Below are 24,392 nucleotides of genomic sequence, written 5' to 3' on the forward strand. Positions count from 1 at the left end.
CAACTCTCCTCCTGGTCTCTCAGCTGCAATCTCGGAATATTCAAAAATCTCAAAACATTGTAAACTCTTGATTACTCCTACTGCCACCATCCAGGTTCCAGCCAAATAGACATAGAGAAACGAACAGGATAATATGTGGTTATAAACATGATGCAGTTGACAAGGCTTCAGATTCTCAGATCATTGCAACTAGTTCTGGGGAGGAAGGTCCCATTCCAGATACACTCAACTACACCTTAATAGCACTCAAATTAATGTACCTGTACTTGGAGAGGTTCACTTTTGGTTGGGGCAAAATGCGCTTTTTAGTTAATATCAGCTGGTGCACGAATGTTGGCGTTCTGTTGCCCTCCTGCTTCATTGCCTTCAATTAAATGCAGACCTTTCGATCTACCCTAAAATTTCTCATTAGTGACTCTCACCAGGAGTAATATCCCTCCCGATGCAGATTACAAACATGCATTCACTGAGCTACATGGTGTGGTCAGTAAACAAGAGATGGCTTAATCCAACCCATTACAATTCAGTTGGTGACTTTAACCAGGCATGCCTTAAGAAAATCCTGCCCAATTATCACCAGCACGTAACCTGCTGTACCAAAGTTCCCAGCAAACTTGATCACTGCTTCACCAAGGAAGGCCTGAAACTACATTTTGGAAAGTCAGATCACCTGGCAGTGCTCTTTCTGCCTGCATACAGACAGCCTGAAAAGAGAGGCTCCAGAGATCAGGACAGCCAGAAGACGTCGCGGGAAGCTAAAGAACAATTACAGGACTGCCTTGAGTCAGGGGAGATTAGGTGGTGCTCAAGAACTCAGCTGAGGATCAGAATGATAATACTCAGGCTGTTATAGACTTTATCAAAACCGCTGTGGACAAGTGTGTTCCCACCAAATTGTTCAGGGTTTTCACCAACCAGAAGCCCTGGATGAACTATGAAATCCAGAACAAGCTGAGACCCATATCACAGGCATTCAAGTCTGGAGATCCAGAACATGGATCAGATGCAACATACGAAAATTTAACTCCCAAGCAAAGTGGAGATTCCAGTCAAGAATGGAAACAACAAAGGATACCCAACAGCTGTGGCATGGCCTAAAAGTCATAACATGCTACAAAATTAAATCTGGTACAAAGGTAGACAGCAAAGCTTCACTCCCAGATGAGCTCAATACTTTGTATTCCAGATTTGACCACTAGAACAAGAAAGTACCACTTTGCAACCCCACATCCCCTGATGATTCTTTCCTGTCAGTATCCTTCCGATCCGGACAGAGTACCCAGCAAGTACTAAAAGCCTTGCTGACCAACTGGCCAATGTATTCATGAATATCTTCAACATCTTACTCTGACAGGGCATGTGGTGCCCACCTGTTTCAAAAAGATTCAATTGTACTGGTGTGCAAGAAGCTTGTGGTACCTGGTTTAATGACTACCAACCAGTAGCATTCCAATCCACAGTGATGAAGTGCTTTGAGAGGAGAGTGTTGAAGCATATCAGCTCCTATCTAAGCAGCAACATGGATCCATTCCAATTTTTAAAAAAATATTTTATTTTTGATTTTCAAAGACTTATAAATCCAATTAAATAACACATTATTTTTCATCAGTAGTGCATATCATGCAGAGTCTATTCAATCCCCTACCCCTCCCCTCCCTCCCATGCCCTAATAGAATACAAACAAAGGTTATATAAACAAAAAAAAATACAAGGAAAAAAATATTGTTAAAGGCAAAAACCCTTAAGGGAACTTAAGAAGACCCCAAAAGAAATCTAAAAAAATAAGTAAAATGCAACAGTACATCGCCTATGCCACAACCCAGTATGCTGATCTCAAGCATTCCTCTTCTGGCATGGTTCTTGTATTTACTTTATCAAAAAAAGGGGTATAATTAGCTCAATGTACCAATGTGCTCCAGATTGGGCTGCCACACCCTAACAAATTGTAGATCATTTTCTCCAGGGGAATACAACTCTGCATTTCCATATTCCATCATGTAATATTTAGTTGGGAGATGTATTTCCACATGACCACTATACACTTGATTCATTCAAATTTGCCTACCGCAGCTACAGGTCTATGGCAGACACCATCTCACTGGGTCTACACAAAACACTAGAACACCTGGACAGCAAAGATGCATTCATAAGGATGCTCTTTATTGATTACAGTTCAACATTTCACACCATCATCCCCATAAAACTAATTAACAAATTCCAAGAACTGAGCCTCAATATCTCACTGAGCATGTAGATCCTGGATTTGCTCACCTCCAGATCCCAATCATTACAGATTAGCAAGAACATTTCCTCCACAATCTCCATCAGTACCAGAGCACCAAAGGGTTGTGAACTTAGCCCCGATTCATTTTACACCCATGAACGTATGGCTCACTACGACAACAACAGCATTTAAAAATTTGCTGATTTGTAGCCTACGTATAAAGAGTTGGGGGGGGGGGGGAATGAGGAAGCATTGGAGAGCTGCAGCAATCATCAAGGATCTACACTGCTCTGTTCTCACTGCTGCCATCAGGAAAGAAGTATAGGTGGCACAAGACTTGGCCCACAGTTGCTACGCCTCCACCATCAGACTACTAAACAACAGACTCAGAGACCCATTTAAGGACACTTACATTGCATTGCACATTATTTATTACTGAATATTTATTTTTTCTGTATTGGTTTGTTTACATTTATTCATATTCCTCTCTCTTGTACACGCACCTTTTTTTCTTGGGTACAGTTTACAATTATGGCTAAGTAGAAATTTTGCCTGGCCCGCAGGGAAAAAAAAATCTCAAGGTTGTATGTGATGTCATGTACTTACTCTGGGAATAAATTTGATCTTTGAATGCTTAAACCAAGTAGGCAACTGTGCAAATAGAAGAGAACATTCAGGTTCAGATCAGCACAAGACCACAAGACATTGAAACAGAAATAGGCTATTCAATCCATCAAGTCTGCCCCACCATTCAATCATGAGCTGATATTTTCCCGTTCCGCTCCACTGCCTGGCTTTCTCCCCCCCTTTCCCCACCCCTCCCCCCATGACCTTTGATGCCCTGGCTAATCAAGAACCCATCAATCTCTCCTTTAAGTATACACAGCTTCCATAACCACCTGTGGCAACAAATTCCAGAGATTTCCAATTCTTTAGCCAGAGGTGGTAAAAGGAAAAGGAGTAATAGAAAGCAGAACTTAACTGGGGTAGAGTATAGCATTTTTATTTTAAACTTTATTTATTCATTCAAAAAACAAATAATATATGACATCTTCTTCTTTGGCTTGGCTTCGAGGGGGTAAAAGTCCACATCAGCTGCAGGCTCGTTGGTGACTGACAAGTCTGATGCGGGACAGGCAGACATGGTTGCAGCGGTTGCAAGGGAAAATTGGTGGGTTGGGGTTGGGTGTTGGGTTTTTCCTCCTTTGTCTTTTGACAATGAGGTGGGCTCTGCGGTCTTCTTCAAAGGAGGTTGCTGCCCGCCAAACTGTGAGGCGCCAAGATCCACGATTGGAGGCAATATCAGCCCACTGGCGGTGGTCAATGTGGCAGGCACCAAGAGATTTCTTTAAGCGGTCCTTGTACCTCTTCTTTGGTGCACCTCTGTCTCAGTGGCCAGTGGAGAGCTCGCCATAGAACATGATTTTGGGAAGGTGATGGTCCTCCATTCTGGAGATGTGACCCACCCAGCGGATTCGATGCTTGCGGACTCTGCCAGCTCGAGTACTTCGATGTTGGTGATGAAGTCATTCCAATGAAAGTTGAGGATGGAGCGGAGACAGCACTAATGGAAGCGTTCTAGGAGCCATAGGTGATGCCGGTAGAGGACGCATGATTCGGAGCCGAACAGGAGCGTGGGTATGACAACGGCTCTGTACACGCTGATCTTTGTGTGTTTCTTCAGGTGGTTGCTTTTCCAGACTCTTTTGTGTAGTCTTCCAAAGGCGCTATTTGCCTTGGCGAGTCTGTTGTCTATCTCTTTGTCGATCCTTGCATCAGATGAAATGGTGCAGCCGAGGTAGGTAAACTGGTTGACCGTTTTGAGTTCAGTGTGCTCAATGGAGATGTGGGGGGGCTGGTGGTCATGGTGGGGAGCTGGCTGATGGAGGACCTCAGTTTTCTTCAGGCTGACTTCCAGGCCAAACATTTTGGCAGTTTCCGCAAAACAGGACGTCATGCGGTGGAGAGCTGGCTCTGAATGGGCAACTCAAGCGGCATCGTCTGCAAAGAGTAGTTCACGGACAAGTTGCTCTTGTGTCTTGGTGTGAGCTTGCAGATGCCTCAGATTGAAGAGACTGCCATCCGTGCAGTACCGGATGTAAACACCGTCTTCATTGTTGAGGTCTTTATTGGCTTGTTTCAGCATCATGCTGAAGAAGATAGTAAAGAGGTGCGAGAACGCAGCCTTGCTTCACGCCGTTGTCAATGGAGAAGGGTTCGGAGAGCTCATTGCTGTATCTGACCCAACCTTGTTGGTTTTCGTGCAGTTGGATAACCATGTTGAGGAACTTGGGGGGGCATCTGAGGCGCTCTAGTATTTGCCAAAGCCCTTTCCTGCTCACGATGTCAAAGGCTTTGGTGAGGTCAACAAAGGTGGTCCTTCGTTTTGTTCTCTGCACTTTTCTTGGAGCTTTCTGAGGGCAAAGACCATGTCAGTAGTTCCTCTATTTACGCGAAAGCCACACTGTGATTCTGGGAGGACATATTCGGCGACACTAGGTATTAGTCTATTAAGGAGAATCCTAGCGAAGATTTTGCCTGCAATGTCGCCGCTCTCAGCGAAGTCCGCCTTGCAGATGTAGGCAGCCTCCAAGAACACGGCGCGGGCTTCACACTCTACTGGTCAGGCAAGCCTCAGGCTGAATGACGCCTATCTGGTGTTGGCTTCATGGTCAAGAACTCCATTGCCTCCAAACTCTAAAACCTCCCAACAGGCCACTCTGACCGGGTCATGTCCATGCGACTCCCCCTTCAAAACAAGCGACGCATCACTCTCATCAGTGTCTATGCTCAACCCTTCAGGCGGAACCAGCAGAAAAGGACAAGTTCTACAATGATCTGCGCAACGTCATCTAACGCACCCCTACAGCCGACAAGGTTGTCATCCTTGGCAACTTCAACGCTCGCGTCGGCAAAGACTCAGAAACCTGGCCAGCATGGTGTCAGCAAGTGTAATGACAACAGGCGCGTTGTTAACCATAAACATGAACGTTTTTGTTTATATATAGAAAAAAAAAGAAAAGAACCCCCCCCCCCTTCAGCCAACTCTCCTAAGGAGAACCATAGAGAAAAAAAAGAATATTAAAGAAAAATTAAATAAACATATTAAGATCTAATCAATATAAATTGAAATGTAAATATTCTGAACAACCACATTAATAAAAAAATTATAATTATCATGCGAAACATACGTAATTTTTTCCATTATTAAACAATATTTCATCTCATTATGCTATCTATTAATATCAATCATATTTGTATCTTTCCATGTACTAGCAATACATTTTTCGCTATGGATAAAGCTAAATATACAAAAGCAAGCTGAAACTTATCTAATTCCAAACCTTTCAGAGGTTGCCAACTACCCAATAAAAATACTGTTGGATCTAAAGCTATTTTAATCTTATACAGGTATTCTAAAAAAGATTGAATTTTCTTTCAAAAAGATTGTATATGTATACATAACCAGACAGCATGAAAAAAAGTTCCAACCATATCACCACATCTCAAACACAAATCTGACTCATGAAAACCATACTTTTTAAATTTTTCTGGTGTTAAATATAATTGATGTAAAAAATTGTAATTAATCATTGCATAACGTTCATTTATCAATCTAGGTACACTATCATAACAGATATCTAACCAATCATCTTTGGAAAAAATAAAACCAGTATCCGCTTCCCATTTACTTTTAGATCTATCCCAACCCTTTTTATCCATACCTCCCTGTAATATTTGATACATAGATGAAATATAACCCTTCTCTGGTACCTTCATAAGAAAAGTCTCAAATTTAGTCATTTCAGGTAAAATCATATCTCTACCAAACATACATTTTATCAAAGATCGAATTTGATAATAAAGAAACAGAGAGTTCTTATCAATACCAAAACCTTCCCTCATCTGATTAAAAGATATAAATTTACCCTCTTTAAAACAATCTCCCAAATTTTTCACACCTTTAAATCTCCAATGCAATAAACTTCGATTATGTATTGAAAAAGAAGTAAGTTGATTATTATACAACAGAGTCAAAGCCGAAAATTTACCCCTAGAGCCTGTCATTTTATTTTTCTTTATCCATAACTTCATTAAATGTTTTAGTATAGGCACATTATATTGTTGTAATAAATTTATATTCCATCTACACAAAAATTGATGTATTTCAAATTCAGAAATACTTTCCATCTCAATTTTAGCCCAACTAGGAGGCCGTACCAAATCCATCAATGAACTAATAAATTTAAGTTGGGCTGCTTCATAATAACTTTGAAAATGTGGTAAACGTAATCCCCTTAATTCATATTTCCAAGTTAATTTATTCAAAGCTACTCTTGAAAATTTACCCCTCCATAAAAACTCCCTAACCATTTTATTCAAATCTCAAAAAAAATATTATCAAGTAAATACGGAATAGATTGAAACAAATATTGTATACGCGGAAAGATATTTATCTTAATTGTATTTATCCTACCCATTAAATTAATAGGTAAATCTTTCCATTTAATCAAATCAGTTTTAATTTTTTTCATTAACGGAACATAATTTAATTTATATAAAGATTGATAATTAACATTCAAGATTATACCCTCAGATATTTAATTCGATCAGTCCATTTCAAATTAATAATATTCTTATAAACTGGATAATCTCCTTCACTTACCGGTAATATTTCACTTTTTTCCCAATTAACTTTATATCCAGAAAGACATCCATATTGTATTAAACATTCCTTCAAGTGCAAAGTGACTGAGCTGGGTTTGTAAATTCACCAATACATCATCAGCAAAAAAATTAATTTTATACTCCTCATCTAAAACTTTCATACCTTGTATCTGTGCATTTTGTCTTATCAACTGTGCTAAAGGTTCAATCACTAACACAAACAAAGCTGGTGATCAACTTGGGTAAAAATTTAGCCAATCTATTCGCTAATATTTTAGGTATTATTTTATAATCTACATTTAACAACGAAATTGGTCTATATGAAGATACTTTCAAAGGATCTCTATCTTTTTTTGGAATTACTGTAATTAAAGCACTAGAACAAGACTCAGGTAATTCATAATGTTCTCCAACTTGACGTAATACATCCCCAAACACTGTAGATAAATCATCATAAAAAATTTTATAAAATTCAACCAAAAATCCATCATCATCAGGCGATTTACCATTCGGCATTTCCAACATAGCCATTTTAATTTCCGAATCAGTAAATGGTTCTTCTGACTCCTGTATATCTGCATCCTCTAATATCAGAAAATTCAACTGTGATAAAAAAAATCAATCGATATCAGTTTCTTGTTTTCCTTCAGATGTATATAACTTTTTATAAAATGAATAAAATTCATCATTAATCTCACGAGGTTTATAAGTAATGAGAATTCCGTCTAACAGCAATAATAGTCCTCGAAATCTATTCTTTCTTTATTTGCCACGCCAGTACCTTATGTGCTTTCTCTCCCCATTCATAATACCGTTGTTTAGTCCTATTAATCACACATTCAAATTGATAAGATTGCAAAGTATTATATTCCAATTTCAACCTAGATAATTCTATTTTCTGATCTTCTGTAGCATCTTTCTGAAATTCCTTTTCTAACTCATCGATCTGTTTCTCTAATTCAAGACTCTGATTTAATCAATTCTTTTTTATTTTAGAAGTATAACTAATTATTTGTCCTCTCAAATAGGCTTTCATAGCATCCCATAATACAAACTTTGAACAGAATTAGAATTTTCTTTAAAAATATTAATTTCTTTTCAAAAAATCAATAAATTCCATATTTTTAACAACATTGTATTAAACCTCCAACGATAGGCCATTTGAATTTTCTCAGAAGTTGCATATGTAAAATATAACAAAGAGTGATCTGAAACCACCCTACTTTTTATTCTGCTTGTTGTATTTTCCCTTGTAAGTGTGCCGATACTAAAAAGAAGTCAATCCTTGAAAACGATTCATGTCTAGATGAATAAAAGGAGAAATCTTTTTCTGACGGATTAAGACATCTCCAAATATCTACTAAATTAAGATCTTTCATCAACGCTTGAACCTGAATTGCCATCTTGGGTTTCTTAACTTTCTTCGGAGATTCATCTAATAAAGGTTCCAAAACACAATTAAAATCACCACCAACTAAAATATAATCATTTGCCTGACCCAAACATAAAAATGCATCTGAAATAAATATTTCATCATCTGCATTTGGGGCATAAATATTAAGTAAAGTCCAAAATTCACTAAAAATCTTACAATTCAATTTAAGAATACATCCTGCCTTTTCCTCCATTGATTGTAATTCAAAAGATAAATTTTTATGTATCAAAATTGCTACACCTTTAGCCCTAGAATTAAATGAAGAAGAATATACATGTCCAACCCAATCCCACTTTAATTTCATGCTTTCCTTCACATTCAAATGTGTTTCTTGTAAAAAAGCAATATATTTTCATTTTCTTAATATACGCCAAAACTCGCTTACGCTTAATCGGACTGTGTAATCCTCGAACATTAAAAGTAGCAAACCTCAACTTTGACATACGTACTATTATTACTAAATACCAATAATATCTTTACATAAAAACTCAAATCAACGGAGGAGTCACATGATGGAGTAGTGGCCAGACAGTGAACTCCAGCCCTCTCCAGAAATGTCGGGAAAAACAAAGGAAAACACAAAGGCACAGAAATAAAAGTTAAAGAAAAGTGAGTATAAAGGTGGAAAGAAGATGGCGACAAAAAAAGAAAAATCGAAAGCAACGGTAAGAAGAGAGGAAGAGAAGACAACGGAGGAAGAAGGCGAAGGCCTTACCTGTTCGAAGAGGCCCGCTGTGGAGAGAGAAACCCGCTCCCTCGTCGGTAGATAATGGACTACAAAAATGGCTCGCTGAGCTGAATAAAAGTGCGCAACCGCGCATGCGCGAGGAGTCGCGCATGCACGATGCGCATGAAAAAAAACACACCGACGGGAGGGGGGACCAGCTGGGGAGTCGATCTCCACAGCCGGCAACGACAGCTGCAGAACACCTGCAGCAAGAAGAGACCACAGAAGACAATGGAAACAAGAAAGAAGAGAAGAAAAGGGCAACAAAGAAACAACAGATGGCCAACCCAGAGGAAGAAGAAGAGGAAGAGTACAGTGAAATAGAAGAAGAAAAGAAAGGCAAGAATTTAAAGAATGGCAAACACAGGAATTTAATGATTTAAGAAAAAGAATAAACAACACAGAAGAGAAAATGAATAAAATAGATATGACCTTAACAGAAATGGGAAAGAAAATGGACAAGATGGAAGAGCGGGCAGTAGCAGCAGAAATGGAGGTAGAAGACTTAAAAAAGAAATTGGAGGAATCTAATAAAAAAGCGATAGAGACACAAGAACTGTTAGCTCAAAAAAATAGATATAATGGAAAATTATAACAGAAGAAATAACATAAAGATAGTGGGCCTTAAGGAAGATGAAGAAGGCAAGAATATGAGGGAGTTTATAAAAGATTGGATCCCTAAGACCCTAGGATGTCCAGAACTACAGCAAGAAATGGAAATAGAAAGGGCACATAGAGCATTGGCCTCTAAACCACAACCACAACAAAAACCAAGATCTATTGTAGTAAAATTCCTAAGATATACTACAAGAGAAAAGGTACTGGAGAAGACAATGGAAAAAGTAAGAGAGGGCAACAAACCACTGGAGTATAAAGGGCAAAAAATCTTCATTTATCCAGATATAAGTTTTGAACTCCTAAAGAAGAGAAAAGAGTTCAATACAGCAAAGGCGATTTTATGGAAGAAAGGGTATAAATTTATACTAAAGCATCCAGCGGTATTGAAAATATTTATTCCAGGACAACAAAACAGACTATTCTCGGACCCAGAAGAAGCACGAAAATTTGCAGAACAATTACAAAAATAGACTGAGGGATGAAGAGGGGTAATGAGAGTAAAAATGATCACGATTGATATGTATGTGGGTAAAGAGGTATAAGAGTGAATAGATAAAATGTGCATACGTGAAGGTATCTGTACTTAGAGGAAAATATAGATAGTATAGACAAGAATGAATAAGGGAAGGTAATGGAATAGAGAGAATAAGGAGGGAATTAAAAGAGTGACCTTTGTTACATATGAAAAATGAAATCTTTTCTGGGGAGGGCTGGGTGGGGAGAAATAGCGGTCACTGCAAAATCAGTTGACGCTTGCGAGTGAATTCGCAAACCCAAATGGAGAGGGGAGATGTGGTTGTCCGACAAGGGATAAAGGACAACTCAGGAGGGGAAGGGGAGATTGGGGATAAAGAAGATATAAATAGGAGAATAAGGAAAATGTTGGATGTTGTAGGAATGTTGTCTTATAAAGAGTTGAAAATAAGAAAACAGAAATGGAAAAGGAGGAAAGGTAATGATGGAAAAACGGAAGGAGAAGATAAACAAAGTATAAAATGGCTACGCTGAACTATATGACTTTAAATATTAATGGAATACATAACCAAATTAAAAGGAAGAAACTACTAAATTTACTGAAAAAGGAAAAAATTGATATAGCATTTGTCCAAGAAACACACTTAACTGAATTGGAGCACAAGAAATTAAAGAGAGATTGGGTAGGACATGTAACAGCAGCATCATATAATTCAAAAGCAAGAGGAGTGGCTATATTAATTAGTAAAAATGTGCCATTTAAAATAGAAGAGGAAATAATAGATCCAGCAGGGAGATATGTTATGATAAAATGTCAGATATATTCGGAGTTTTGGAATCTACTTAATGTATATTCACCTAACGAAGAAGATCAAAAGTTTATGCAAGATATCTTTTTGAAGGTAGCTAATACGCAAGGGAACATACTAATAGGAGGGGATTTCAACCTGAATTTGGATCCAAATATGGATAAAACGGGGAAAAAAATTAACAGGAAGAACAAAGTAACCAAATTTATAATTAAATCAATGCAAGAAATGAAACTTTTGGATATATGTAGGAAACAAAACCCAAAAGAAAAGGAATACTCATACTACTCGGCTAGACATAAAACATACTCAAGAATAGACCTATTTTTGTTATCAGCTAGTATGCAGGATAGAGTAAGAAAAACAGAATATAAAGCGAGAATACTATCGGACCATTCACCCTTAATATTGACAGTAAAGCTAGAGGACATCCCTCCAAGAATGTATAGATGGAGATTAAACCCCATGCTACTTAAAAGACAGGATTTTAGAGAATTTATTGAAAAACAATTAAAAATGTATTTTGAAGTAAATACGGAATCAGTGGAAGATAAGTTTATACTATGGGACGCAATGAAAGCATTCATTAGAGGGCAAATAATAAGCTATGTAACCAAGATGAAGAAGGACTATAATCAGGAAACAGAGCAGTTGGAAAGGGAAATAGTAAACATAGAAAAAAAATTAGCAATGAAGGAAGATACAACTAAAAGAAGAGAATTGGCGGATAAAAAAATAAAATATGAAACATTACAAACATATAAGGTAGAGAAGAATATAATGAAGACAAAACAGAAATATTATGAACTAGGGGAAAAAAAACGCACAAAATCCTAGCATGGCAGCTTAAGACAGAACAAGCTAAGAAAATGGTATTGGCATCAAGGAAAAAAGACAAACAAATTACATATAATCCAAAAGAAATTAAGGAAAACTTTAGAGAATTCTATGAACAATTATACCGAACTGAAAATGAAGGGAAAGAAGGGAAAATAGAGGAATTTTTGACTAAAATTGAACTACCAAAACTACAAATAGAGGAACAAAATAAATTAACAGAACCATTTGGAATAGTAGAAATACAAGAGATAATAAAAAAATTACCAAATAATAAGACACCAGGAGAGGATGGATTTCCAATAGAATTCTACAAAACATTTAAAGACTTATTAATACCGCCCCTCCTGGATGTAATCAACCAGATTGATGAAACACAAAGCTTACCAGATTCATGTAAAACAGCAATAATTACAGTAATACTAAAACAAGGGAAAGATCCACTCCCACAGCATCATATAGACCAATATCTTTGCTAAACACAGACTATAAGATAATAGCTAAACTATTAGCAAACAGATTAGCAGAACAGGTACCGAAAATGGTAAATTTAGACCAAACTGGATTTATCAAAAAAAGACGCACAACAGACAATATTTGTAAATTTATTAACTTAATTCATGCAGTAGAAGGAAATAAAGCACCTGCAGTAGCAGTTGCTTTAGACGCAGAGAAGGCCTTCGACAGAGTAGAATGGAATTATTTGTTCAAAGTATTGCAAAAATTCAGTTTACCGGAGAAGTATATTAATTGGATTAAAGCATTATATAAGGGACCGTTAGCGAAAGTGACAGTAAATGGACATGTATCAAAGCAATTTAACTTAAGCAGGTCAACGCGGCAGGGATGCCCACTATCACCTTTATTGTTTGCGCTAGCTATAGAACCACTAGCAGAATTGATAAGAATAGATAATAATATAAAAGGAATAAAAATAAAAGACAGGGAATATTTGCGGATGATGTTATAGTGTACTTAACAGAACCAGAACTATCAATAAAAGAATTATATAAGAAATTGAAGGAATATGGAGAAGTGTCGGGTTACAAGATAAACGTAAATAAAAGTGAAGCAATGCCTATGAATAATGCGGATTTCTCAAAATTTAAGAAGGAATCTCCATTCAGATGGCAAATGCAGGCAATAAGATACCTAGGTGTACAAATAAACAAAAATCTAGGCCAATTATATAAACTCAATTATAATCCACTAATGAAAAAAATTACAGGACGATTTAGAGCATTGGAAAGATCTACCACTAACACTGATAGGAAGGATAAACTGTATTAAAATGAACATTTTTCCAAGGATATTATACTTATTTCAGGCACTGCCAATACAACTGACAGAAAAATTCTTCAAAGAGTTAAAGAAAATAATAAGGAAATTTTTATGGAGAGGGGGGAAACCGAGGATAGCACTAGATAAATTGACAGAATGGTATAAACAAGGAGGCTTATAATTGCCAAACTTTAAAAATTATTATAGAGCCGCACAATTAAGATACCTATCAGATTTTTATCAAACAAGGGAAAAACCAGACTGGACGAGATTAGAATTAGATAAAATAGGGGAAAAGATACCTGAACACATATTATATAAATGGGACGAAAAATTGGTACAACATAGAACTTCTCCAGTATTACATCATCTCCTTAATATTTGGAAGAAGATCCATGTAGAAAGAAATAAAACAAATTATTAATTACCAAAACTAATATTGACGCAAAATAAGCTACTCCCTTTTACAATAGACAACCTTTCCTTTAGAGAATGGGAAAAAAAAGGGATTAAAAGAATAGAAAATTGTTTTTCAGGAAGTAGATTCTTATCCTTTGAACAAATGAGAGATAAGTACAATATAACTGGAGATACAGCGCTGGCATATTACCAACTGAGATCCTACTTGAAGGATAAGTTAGGAAGCAATTTGAGTTTACCAGAGGGAAGTAACCTTGAATATGTGATTACAGATACAATGTTAATCAAAAGATTTATAACAAATATGTATATTAAACTGCAAGAAAAGGAGAATGAGGAAACAAATGGTAAAACTAAACAAAAATAGGAACAAGATTTAAATATAAAGATAAAAAAGGAAACATGGGAGAAATTATGTTCTGGAACGATGAGAAATACAATAAATACGAGGCTACGTATGATACAATATAATTGGTTACACAGACTACACATTACACCGCAAAAGTTAAATAAATGGGACCCAACAGTATCTGATAGATGTTTTCGATGTAAAAAAGAAAGGGGAACAACAATTCATGCAATCTGGACATGTGAGAGAGTAGAAAAATTTTGGGATGATCTCAATCAGATATTAAATAAAATAACAGAAAACAATATACCAAAGAATCCAGAGATCTTTCTCCTAAGTAACATAAAAAACAAAGAATTTGGAATTGATTTGGAGGATGCACAAAAAAGATTTGTTAAGATAGCCCTAGCCGTAGCAAAAAAATGTATTATGTCAACCTGGAAATTGGAAGATAATTTGAAAATACAACAATGGTATATAGAAATGAATAAATGTATTCCATTAGAAAAAATAACATATAGTTTAAGAAATAATATTGAAATATTCGAACATTAAAAATATTCGAGCCTTACATTAAATACAATAGCGAAAACCTACCGGGGACAAACATTACCTAAGTTGATGGAAGGAGAAGGAAAGAATGGACTCTGTAGAATTTCTGGTGTATTTTTGTTGAATGACAACATTGTCTGACTGAATTAATGCAACCTAGATTGTATACCTAAAATGGATGAGAGGTGGGGGGGTGGGGGGGGTGGCTTGGGAGGAGGGAGTGGGGGGGGGGAGAAAAAGTCACTGTAAATGTGTGAAAAAGAAAAAGTGTATATCATGGCTAATGTGATTTATGGTGTGAAAAATAAAAAAAAAATTTTAAAAAAAGGGGGTTAAGTCAGTCAGTTGAAGTTTGATTCTATTTTCATGTTTAAAGATAATTAAAAGCAACTTTTGTTTAAGTCAAAAAAAAACTCAAATCAACGTATATAGGCCCTCCAATAAAAAAAATCACAAATTAAAAATTAAATAAAATGAAAATAAAAAAATAATAAAGAAAAAAAAAAGAAAATTCCCCCCCCCCCCCAAAAAAAAACTACCAAAAGGTAGTAATTCCCTAAGCAAAAATTGGGTGTGGATCACCCACCAGTGGCTGATGACTAGTAAAGAACTTAGAGCCAATCTCTCCCTCCCCATCCAAACAATCAATAACATCAAAATATAATAACAAAAAAAATAGAGAAAGAAAAAGAAAATTCTTCTTTTCATCTAGAAGATTCCAATCTCGAAGATCCCATTTCCGTTTTTTCCCATTTCTGCCATTTCTTCCGTTTCCAGAACAACCAGATTTTTCTTTAGGAGATAATGGTGGACTACGTCTTTGACCTCTTATATCTGGCAATCAATCAGCAAAAATCATTGCTTCACGATCATTTTAAAAAAACCGAAATTGATAGTCTCCATAAAACACCTTCAACACTGCAGGGTAGCGAAAAGTAGACTTATAACCTTTACGCCATAAAACTTCTTTAACTGGATTAAATCGACGTCGACGTTGAATGACCTCTTGACTCAAATCAGGATTTTAAAAAACTCTGCTATTCTGAATAAATAACAGAGTTTGTCGTTGTCTCGCATTTTGTACTGCTAGTCGAAGTATTGCTTCTCTGTCCAAATAACTCAAACATCGAATTATTATCGGTCTCGATGGTTGACCAGCTGAGGGTGTTCTTCTTAAAGCTCTATGGGCTCTTTCCAGTACCAATCCCCCAGAAAAAAATTCTTGCCCTAATAGTTGCAGGATCCAGTCTTTAAAGAAATGAAGAGGATCTTGTCCTTCTATACCTTCTGGCAAACCAACAATTTTCACATTATTCCTTCTGCTTTGATTCTCCAAGTAGTCTATTTTCCTCTCTAGCTCCTTCTCACATTCTCCCAATTCTATGACTGATTTTTCAACCTTCAACACTTTTTCTGTGTTAGAAGTCACTTGTTGTTTACAGTCCAAAAAAGCAGTCTGAAATTTTTAAAATTCTTCATAAGATGCATCCACACGTGATTTCACTGTATTTAGTTCTGAACTTATACCAGCATTCATTTGAACCATCTCATTTATTAGAGGTTGAATAACTGCATTTAATTGCATACACTGTAGGTCAGAAAAGCTCAGCCCTGCTCTCTCTGACGTAGTGGCAGAACAAGGTAACTGCAGCTCCTGCTGAAACTCAACAGAAGTCATTTTAAAAGTTTTACTGCGGGTCTGGATTCCCAGCGACAGCACCCCGACTTCCTCAGGGGTTCGCCACTGGTCTCCCCCCCGCATCTCATTGTTTTTTCATGAAATCACGAAGATAAGCAATTTCTTCAGATTGAAGTGCTTCCTGATGCATTTCCAACAATGGAGTCGTCTTCCTGCATGCTCCCTCCATTGAAATCGAAAGACTTTCCAAATCAGGATCCACTTCTTGGGAACATGCACCTTCTTCCAGAGAACGGGTAATTCCAGCGCCATCCTTCACTTGGTGAGTAATAGACATTTGTTTTCCAGCTCCCACAGGCAGTCTTTGAGGTTTAGACACTGAAGAGATTAAGCCTGGGGCTGTATCAAGTCGTTTAGGCCCCATATCTTCAGCACTTCGAAAATGTAACTTCTTCTGCACTTGAGGTTTAATCTTTTTACCATTAATGGCCATAATAATTCCTTGATACTTTAAACTAAAATGTAAAAAGTTTAAACTTGAAAATAAAGAGTTAAAAAATGGGTACTTAAAAGTCTGGCCAGAGAGGTCAAGTTTACACGTCTAGACTCTACGCCATCTTGCCACGCCCGGGTAGAGTATATCATGATAAAGGACAAATTGGAACTAAATATTGACATAGAAAGCAGTTTTGTAACTATATTCTGAGACATAATATTAATTAAACCATCTAACTTATGATTGTATATTAGAATACTATTGAAATAAATAAGCAAGCACTCAGAAGCTCATTTTTACTATTTCTGGTGAGCAGTACATACCCATGTTTCCATTTTCCATTGCTCGAATATCTGGTCGAAAACGACAATCAGTTGGTGCCAAAACACCTTTCATTTCTTCATCCAGTTCATTCAACATCATTGCAAAATTAGTGAAATTATACATCTATGAATAGAAACAGGTTGGTAGGTTGCTCACAATACTATTCATATAGTGACAATATCAATTTTGTTCATGTCCTGTGAGTATCCACCAGGGCACTTGTAGAAAAATAAATGCTAAACGTTTTAAGGTCAAGTCTGCCAGAATATATTCAACTCAGAAAAACAATGATAAAATGATTAAACTCAGAAATGGACAATAAGCCAGGGTTGAAAGGGCACAGAGGTTATTGAACTAATTAGCTAAATGATATTCTTGCACTGTTTAATTATTTTCCCTCCAAACTACATCAAAAGATTAAACCACAGTTCTCTTTGTTTTTATGGTCTGGATTTTGCTACCAGGCACCTGATATCTTCACTTGCTGCTTGGATAATTAATCATTCCAAACATCTGGGCAAACAAAACTTGCTGAATGAAAGCCAAATGGTCTAAGTAGGAAGACCCAATATGGTGTCTGGCTTGTAATCAAGTGATCTGGGTAGACCAGAACAAGCTCTTACACAAAACTGACTGTATATCTTTGAACCAAATCCCAACTTTGCTATATGTCAAGGTTTCAATTTTGTTCTAGATCTATGATATACAGAACCATACAAAATTTATCAAAAAATGAAAATATCAAATGGAAAATGAAAATATTAAAACATTAGCACTAATACAAGAATATGAAAACAGTTTATTAATGTAGATATTGACACTCTTTATTCTTCCACTATTTTAACATCTGAGAGTTATGGATAAACAGTACATTTTATTCTTTTGTTCCACAATCTACTTACAAAGCAAAGAAAAACAACATAAATATTAAATAGCTGAAAAATATAAATACAAGATCACCAAAATACAATTCCATCAACTATTTATTTTTCAGGACATTTGGTGTTTCAGATTTGGGCAATGAACTGGTTGGTAATTTTAACTTTTATGTAATCCATTTACCATTGTTAATTTAATTTAGACATACAACACGGTAATAGGCCCTTCCGGCTTATGAGCCCATGTCACCCAATTAAACCCAATTGGCCTACAACCCCTAGTACATTTTGAATGGTGGAAGGAAAGTGGAGCACCCGGATGAAACCCATGCAGACACGGGGAGAACATACAAACTCTTTACACAGTGCTGGATTCAAACCCTGGTCGCTGGTGCTGCGACAGCATTGTGCTACCGCTACGCTAACTGTGCCGCACCTATTATCAGGATTTTTTTTAAAAATCAATGGATCACCTGATAAATACACAAATCCAAATTTGTCGCTACACTGTATACCCATACAGTAAATCATTTCACATTTTCAAGTCTTACTTGAGAAGAATATGAAGGCCTTGCTGTAATCCTCCAGAGTAGTTTACTTCCAGGAATAACTTGCACAGTTTCCTGTATTTCAGGCATTTCATCAGCTTCATCGTTTTCAGATCGGAAAACATCCTCTGTCTGAAATTTTTTTTTAAATCAGTAAAGGGGATTTTTTTTTGCAGAGAAAATATTACCATCTTATTCAAAGCACAGCACTCCTGGTTGAGAGTGGGGCAAGGATACAAATCAAACCATCCCATGTTATCAAGGCAAAGGATTTTGTACTTCACAGGAGAGGGGTGCAGTCTGCTCTATGGGATGAAGCAACAGTGTGCAATCAACATAAACGTTACAAATTGTTCTGGCTCCCCAGATTACAAATATCAATTTATTTAGATTATAAATAGAGGATTGTGTTGAGAATTCTCAGTCATCAACAAAAAGATTGTTGTTTAGCAATCTTTTCTTGCTTTAGGCTTTATTAATTCATAACTTCAAGAATGTTCAGCAGAAAGCTCAAAGTTACTGTAGCAATGCAGGATAGGAAAGAATAGTTTTTAAACACAATTTATACCATTGCACATCTTAAAATGTATAACTAGGTGAACATATGAATAGTTTTAATTCCTAGTATGCAAAGATAATAAAAGATTACCTCTTTCACTTTCTTTTGATCTCCTCCCTTTTTATCATTTTTCTTGTAGGTTTCATATGTATTTGTGTCCACACACCAGAGACACTCAGTCCATTTGCCATATATTACACATACCTTCCTTTTACTGTGAATGAACAAAGTGTACCAATATAGTTTTAGTTTCATGAAAAGGAACAACTTTCAAACCAGGTCTTAATGGCAGAGAATTCTTCCTCCTCACCCCCATACCTAAATTATTCTGGAAAAATAATAACAACTTCTATCACACCTTTACCACAGTAAAACACTCCATTTAAGTGATAATCAAACAAATTTTATCAAGGCACATTATGAGCTATCAGGGCAGATGACAAAAATGTTTGCTCAAAGAGAGAGGTTTGAAGGATCAAAGAGTAGTGGTGGATGATTGCTTCTCAGCCTGGAGGCCTGTGACTAGTGGTGTGCCTCAGGGATAAGTGTGGGGACCATTGTTATTTGTCATCTATATCAAAGATCTGGATGATAATGTGGTAAATTGGATCAGCAAGTTTGCAGATGACACTAAGATTAGAGGCATTGTGGACAGCGAAGAATGTTTTCAAAACTTGCAGAGGAATGTGGACCAGCTAAAAAAATGGGCTAAAAAAATGGCAGATAGAATTTAATGCAGACAAGTGTGAGGTGTTACATTTTGGAAGAACAAACCAAGAAAGGACATTCACAGTAAGTGGTAGGGCACTGAGTGTGGTAGAACAGAGGGATCTGGGAATACATATACACAATTCCCTGAAAATGGCATCACAGGTGGATAGGGTTATAAAGAGAGCTTTTGGCATATTGGCCTTCATAAATCAAAGTATTGAGTATAGGAGTTGGTATGTTATGGTAAAGTTGTTGAAGACATTAGTGTGGCCAAATTTGGAGTATTGTGAGCAGTTTTGGTCTTTTTTTTGGCTTGGCTTCGCGGACGAAGATTTATGGAGGGGGTAAAAGTCCACGTCAGCTGCAGGCTCGTTTGTGGCTGACAAGTCCGATGCGGGACAGGCAGACACTGTTGCAGCGGCTGCAGGGGAAAATTGGTTGGTTGGGGTTGGGTGTTGGGTTTTTCCTCCTTTGCCTTTTGTCAGTGAGGTGGGCTCTGCGGTCTTCTTCAAAGGAGGTTGCTGCCCGCCAAACTGTGAGGCGCCAAGATGCACGGTTTGAGGCGATATCAGCCCACTGGCGGTGGTCAATGTGGCAGGCACCAAGAGATTTCTTTAGGCACAACTACAGGAAAGATATCAATAGGATGAATGAGTGCAGAGATTTACTAGAATGATGCATGGACTTCAAGAACTCAGTATAGAAAAAGGTTAAAAAGATTAGGACTTTATTCCCTGAAGTGGTGGGATCATGGAATGAGCTGCCATCTGATGTGGGAAATGTGGGCTTGTAGCTAGCTGCAATGGCTCTGTGGGGCCTATAGCGCAGGAGAGGTAATACCTGTATGCAGGTTAGTTCAGAAAGAACTCGCTGTTCCCGGAAAGAATGACATGAACCCCAGATGAGTGTAGTTAACACTGAGCGTTAATGGCCTCACAGCCCTGCTTTTATTCTCAAGATGAAGGACGTGGTCAAAGTTCCCTCAGCGTTGATTGGTGCATTTGCAATCCACATTCCTTGATAGGCCAGTTAGACTCCTTTAGTTGTGGCCAACTGGAGGGCAGCGCTGCATGCCTCGTGCAGCCGGCTGGATCATCGCACTCGTCTTTCATTTTGTGAGACCCCCCCTGAGGGAGCTGCGAGGGGCCACCACAGGCTCATTCTTAAGAATAAATTGGTCGGATACATGGTTGGGAGAGGTCTGGAGGGTTATGGTGCAGGTCAGTAGGACTAGCGAAATGATGTTTCAGCTCAGGATCAAATGGCCATTTCCTGTGCTGTAGTGTTCTATAGTTTAAAAAACATAAGAATGAGGGAAGATTTGATAGAGATATTTAGTATTATGAGGGGTATAGACAGAGTAAATGTAGGTAGGTTTTTTTTCCACTGAGGGTAGGTGAAAGAGGACATGGGTTAAAGGTGAAAGAGGATATGGGTTAAAGGTGAAAGAGGACATGGGTTAAAGGTGAAAGAGGACATGGGTTAAAGGTGAAAGGGGACATGGGTTAAAGGTAAAAGAGGACATGGGTTAAAGATGAAAGAGGACATGGGTTAAAGGTGAAAGGGGAAAAATTTAGGAGGAACATAAAGGGGAACTTCTTCACACAGAGTGGTGAAATTGTGCAATGAGCTGCCAGCTGAAGTAGTGAAGGAAGGCTCAATTTTAACATTCAAGAAGAATTTGGACATGGATGGGAGAGGTATGGAAGACTATGGACTGGGTGCAGGTCAGTGGGACTAGGCAGAAAAATGGATCACCTCAGAGTAGAAAGACCAAAGAGCCTGCTTCTCTGCTGTAATGTTCTATGTTTCTAGGTTGAACTTCACCAGGAAATATTTACAAATATTGTAAAGTGTGCCCAAAAATTATAATCACGCTACTGATCAGGCACAAATGGATTTTCTCTCATCCCAGTTCCAGGCAAAAAAAAACGGTAGCAAGAGAATTGAAGAATTGAGGGTGGGTGAGATTCAAACAAGAGGATGTGGGTTAAGGGTGAAAGAGGAAAACGTTAGGGGGAACCTCTTCACTCAGAGTCGTGGGAGTGTGGAATGAGCTTCCAGCTGAAGTGGTAGATGGAGGCTCGATTTTAACATTTATGGGAAATTTGGACAGGTTTGGAGGGCTATGGATTGAGTGCAGGTCAGTGGAACTAGGCAAGAAAAAGTGGTTCAGCACAGACGATAGGGGCCAAAGTGGCCTGTTCTGTGCTGTAATTGTTCTATGTAGCAGATTTCTTCATACCCCAAAGCATTTTATATAACCATATAACCATTTGCGGAGTGGAAACAGGCCATGTTGGCCTTTCGAGTCCGCACCGGTTCACTGATTTTGTGCACCCTCTTCAGGCATTGGTCCCAGTAGATCTTCATTCAATAACTTTTTATCATAGTATTTTCAAGAGCAAGAATTCATTGTAATATATATATAGCCAGGATAATCTTCAAACCAACCTTTTGTCTTGAATGTATCCTTCGACTCTATGCAGTTCTTTTCCAAAAAGCCCACATGGCTTAAAATGCAGCAAACATTTTTCACCAGTACTATAAAGAAAAGCATGAAGCCATAATGTGGAACTGTCAAAAGTACACATTACCCATAGAAGTGTATAATATATCTCATTTCAGGTGAGCAATGACAAACATAATCAATCTCCAACAATTATTCTATATAACTTTCATGTTAGAGGATTCCTAATGTGACAAGTTTGTTTCTATTGATGCTGATTAAAAAGCCAGTTTCCTTTATTTATGGTCATTCTTGATTAAAACAGAACCAAAGATCTAATAATCTCAGCTGTGGGTACCCTGTTAAATCAATTAAATAAAAACATCAGACACATTTATGGGGAAAAACAATAAAGTGGGCATGGTTGGCATAACGGTTAGCGCAATGCCTTTACTGCATCAGTGACTGGGACCAGAGTTCGAATCCTGTGCTGTCTGTAAGGAGTTTGTACGTTCTCCAGGTGTCTCCATGGGCTATCTTTGGGGGCTCTGATTTCCTCCCACTGTTCAAAATGTACAGGGGTGGTTGGTAAATTGGGTGTAAATTGAGCGGCACGGATTCGTGGGCCAAAATGGCCTGTTACCATGCTGTATGTCTAAATTCAAAGCTTAGGTTGAGAAGCATAAACATAAATGGAAGATTAATAAAGTCACTATGTACCTGTTGAAGAAATATCTATGATCAGCAAAAATCTAGTTAATCAACCTAGAAACTATAGAAACCATGTGGGTCTATTTCTGCAGATTTTAAATTTTAAAAATACCTGTTGAAAATGTCACAATTCTAATAACAGCAAATCTCAAAACTACCTAAAGGAATCAAACATTTTGGTACAGCAAATAACTTGGTAATACTTACTAAAAGACAAACTACATGAACAGAGAAAACTCTTCCTAAAGGAATAAAGTCAAAATTCTGGAAATAGTCAGCAAGTCAGGCAGTCGCAGGAGGTAGAGTCCAAAACTAGAACTCAAATTTTCCTCTTACTACAGAATTGCTATTTCTTGCATTTTCTAATTTTAATTTTGATTCCCAATTTCTGCATTAGTATTTACCTGTGATTTGTAATTTCTACAGTTCCATATTGTTCTATCCACAGCTTTCCAATTATTACATTATGTACACAACATGAAGGGTTTGTCCAACTATAGGCCTCATTATGCCTGAAAACAAAATGCAAGTAATTATTGACAGTTGCTTTATAAATGGCAGAAACTAACTAGTCTATACAAGCATCAAATTTCATCTTGCACCCTCAATGATCGAGATACAGAAAACGAGAAAAATGCCCACACATTTGCCAAGCAACATAATTCACTGCTAATCAATAATGTAATGTAGAAGTATATTGGTGCCCAAATATAGAATTCTAATCCCTTGAGTGAAGAGACAGAACACTTTGCAGGAAACCATGCCAAAAAGTCTTGTTTAATCAATTGCCATTTAATCCCTAGCCAAAGTTAAAAGAGATTGAACTGAAATCCATAAAATGGATATACCTTGGGATGGCCACATACCAATACACAAATGTGGAATGCAAACAAAATACTGGTCTCATGATTCATGATCTAGATATAATCTAGGTGCTGTGTCGATCACGTGGAAAGAGCATGAAAAATCACTTTCTACATCAGAATCAGGATTTATTGTCCTGAACAAGTCATGAAATTTGGTGTTCACAGCAGCATCACAGGGTAAACATTCATATTATAACCATCTTACAACATTGCTGTAAAAAAATAAAATAAAATAATAATAGTGCACAAAAAGTCAGGCACTGCCTTTGGTTCATTAATATTCAGGAATCTGATGGCAGCGGGGAAGAAGCTGTCCTTGTGCCGCTGAATGCTCATTTTCAGGTACATTTTCCCTGATGGTTGCAGAATGAAGAGGGCATGGCCTGGATGGTGGGAGTCTTTGAGGATAGAGGGCACATTTTTAAGACACCATGTCATGTAGATGTCTTTGATGAATGAAGTCTGGTGCCTGTGATGTTGCAGGCCGAGTTAACCACCCTCTGGAGTTTATTTTTGTCCTGAGAGTTGGCACCTCCATACCAGGCAGTGAGGCAACCAGCCAGAATGCTCTCCACAGTACACCTGCAGAAGCTAATGAGAGTCTTCAGTAACATACCGAACCACCTCAGTCACCTCAAGAAGGCGAGCCTTCTTTGTGATTGCATCAACACGGAGGCTACAGGACAGATCCTCAGAGATGATGACACCCAGGAATTCGAAGTTTTACATTAGACATTCTTAAAATTACAGTAAAATTGAAACAAAGTAGGATATTTTCAAAAAAACACAAACAAACCACCAATAAAATTTACCTACT

At 37.4% G+C, this 24,392-nt stretch overlaps 1 protein-coding gene across 6 annotated transcripts in view; it reads right to left on the bottom strand.

Annotated features, from left to right (window-relative positions):
* osbpl2b (oxysterol binding protein-like 2b) overlaps positions 1-24,392 on the bottom strand; it is an 84,135-nt gene that overhangs the window by 4,398 nt on the left and 55,345 nt on the right. For all 6 annotated transcript variants that reach the window (XM_069884133.1, XM_069884137.1, XM_069884135.1 and 3 more), the window contains 5 exons: positions 23,114-23,221; positions 22,004-22,093; positions 18,929-19,052; positions 18,283-18,411; positions 16,853-16,976 (listed from right to left, as the gene is read on the bottom strand). In XM_069884133.1, coding sequence (XP_069740234.1) covers positions 16,853-16,976; positions 18,283-18,411; positions 18,929-19,052; positions 22,004-22,093; positions 23,114-23,221 — 575 coding nt within the window. The remainder of the gene's footprint in view (positions 1-16,852; positions 16,977-18,282; positions 18,412-18,928; positions 19,053-22,003; positions 22,094-23,113; positions 23,222-24,392) is intronic.

This window comes from Narcine bancroftii, chromosome 6 (assembly GCF_036971445.1).
Source record: "Narcine bancroftii isolate sNarBan1 chromosome 6, sNarBan1.hap1, whole genome shotgun sequence".
In the NCBI taxonomy this organism is placed as follows: Eukaryota; Metazoa; Chordata; class Chondrichthyes; order Torpediniformes; family Narcinidae; genus Narcine; species Narcine bancroftii.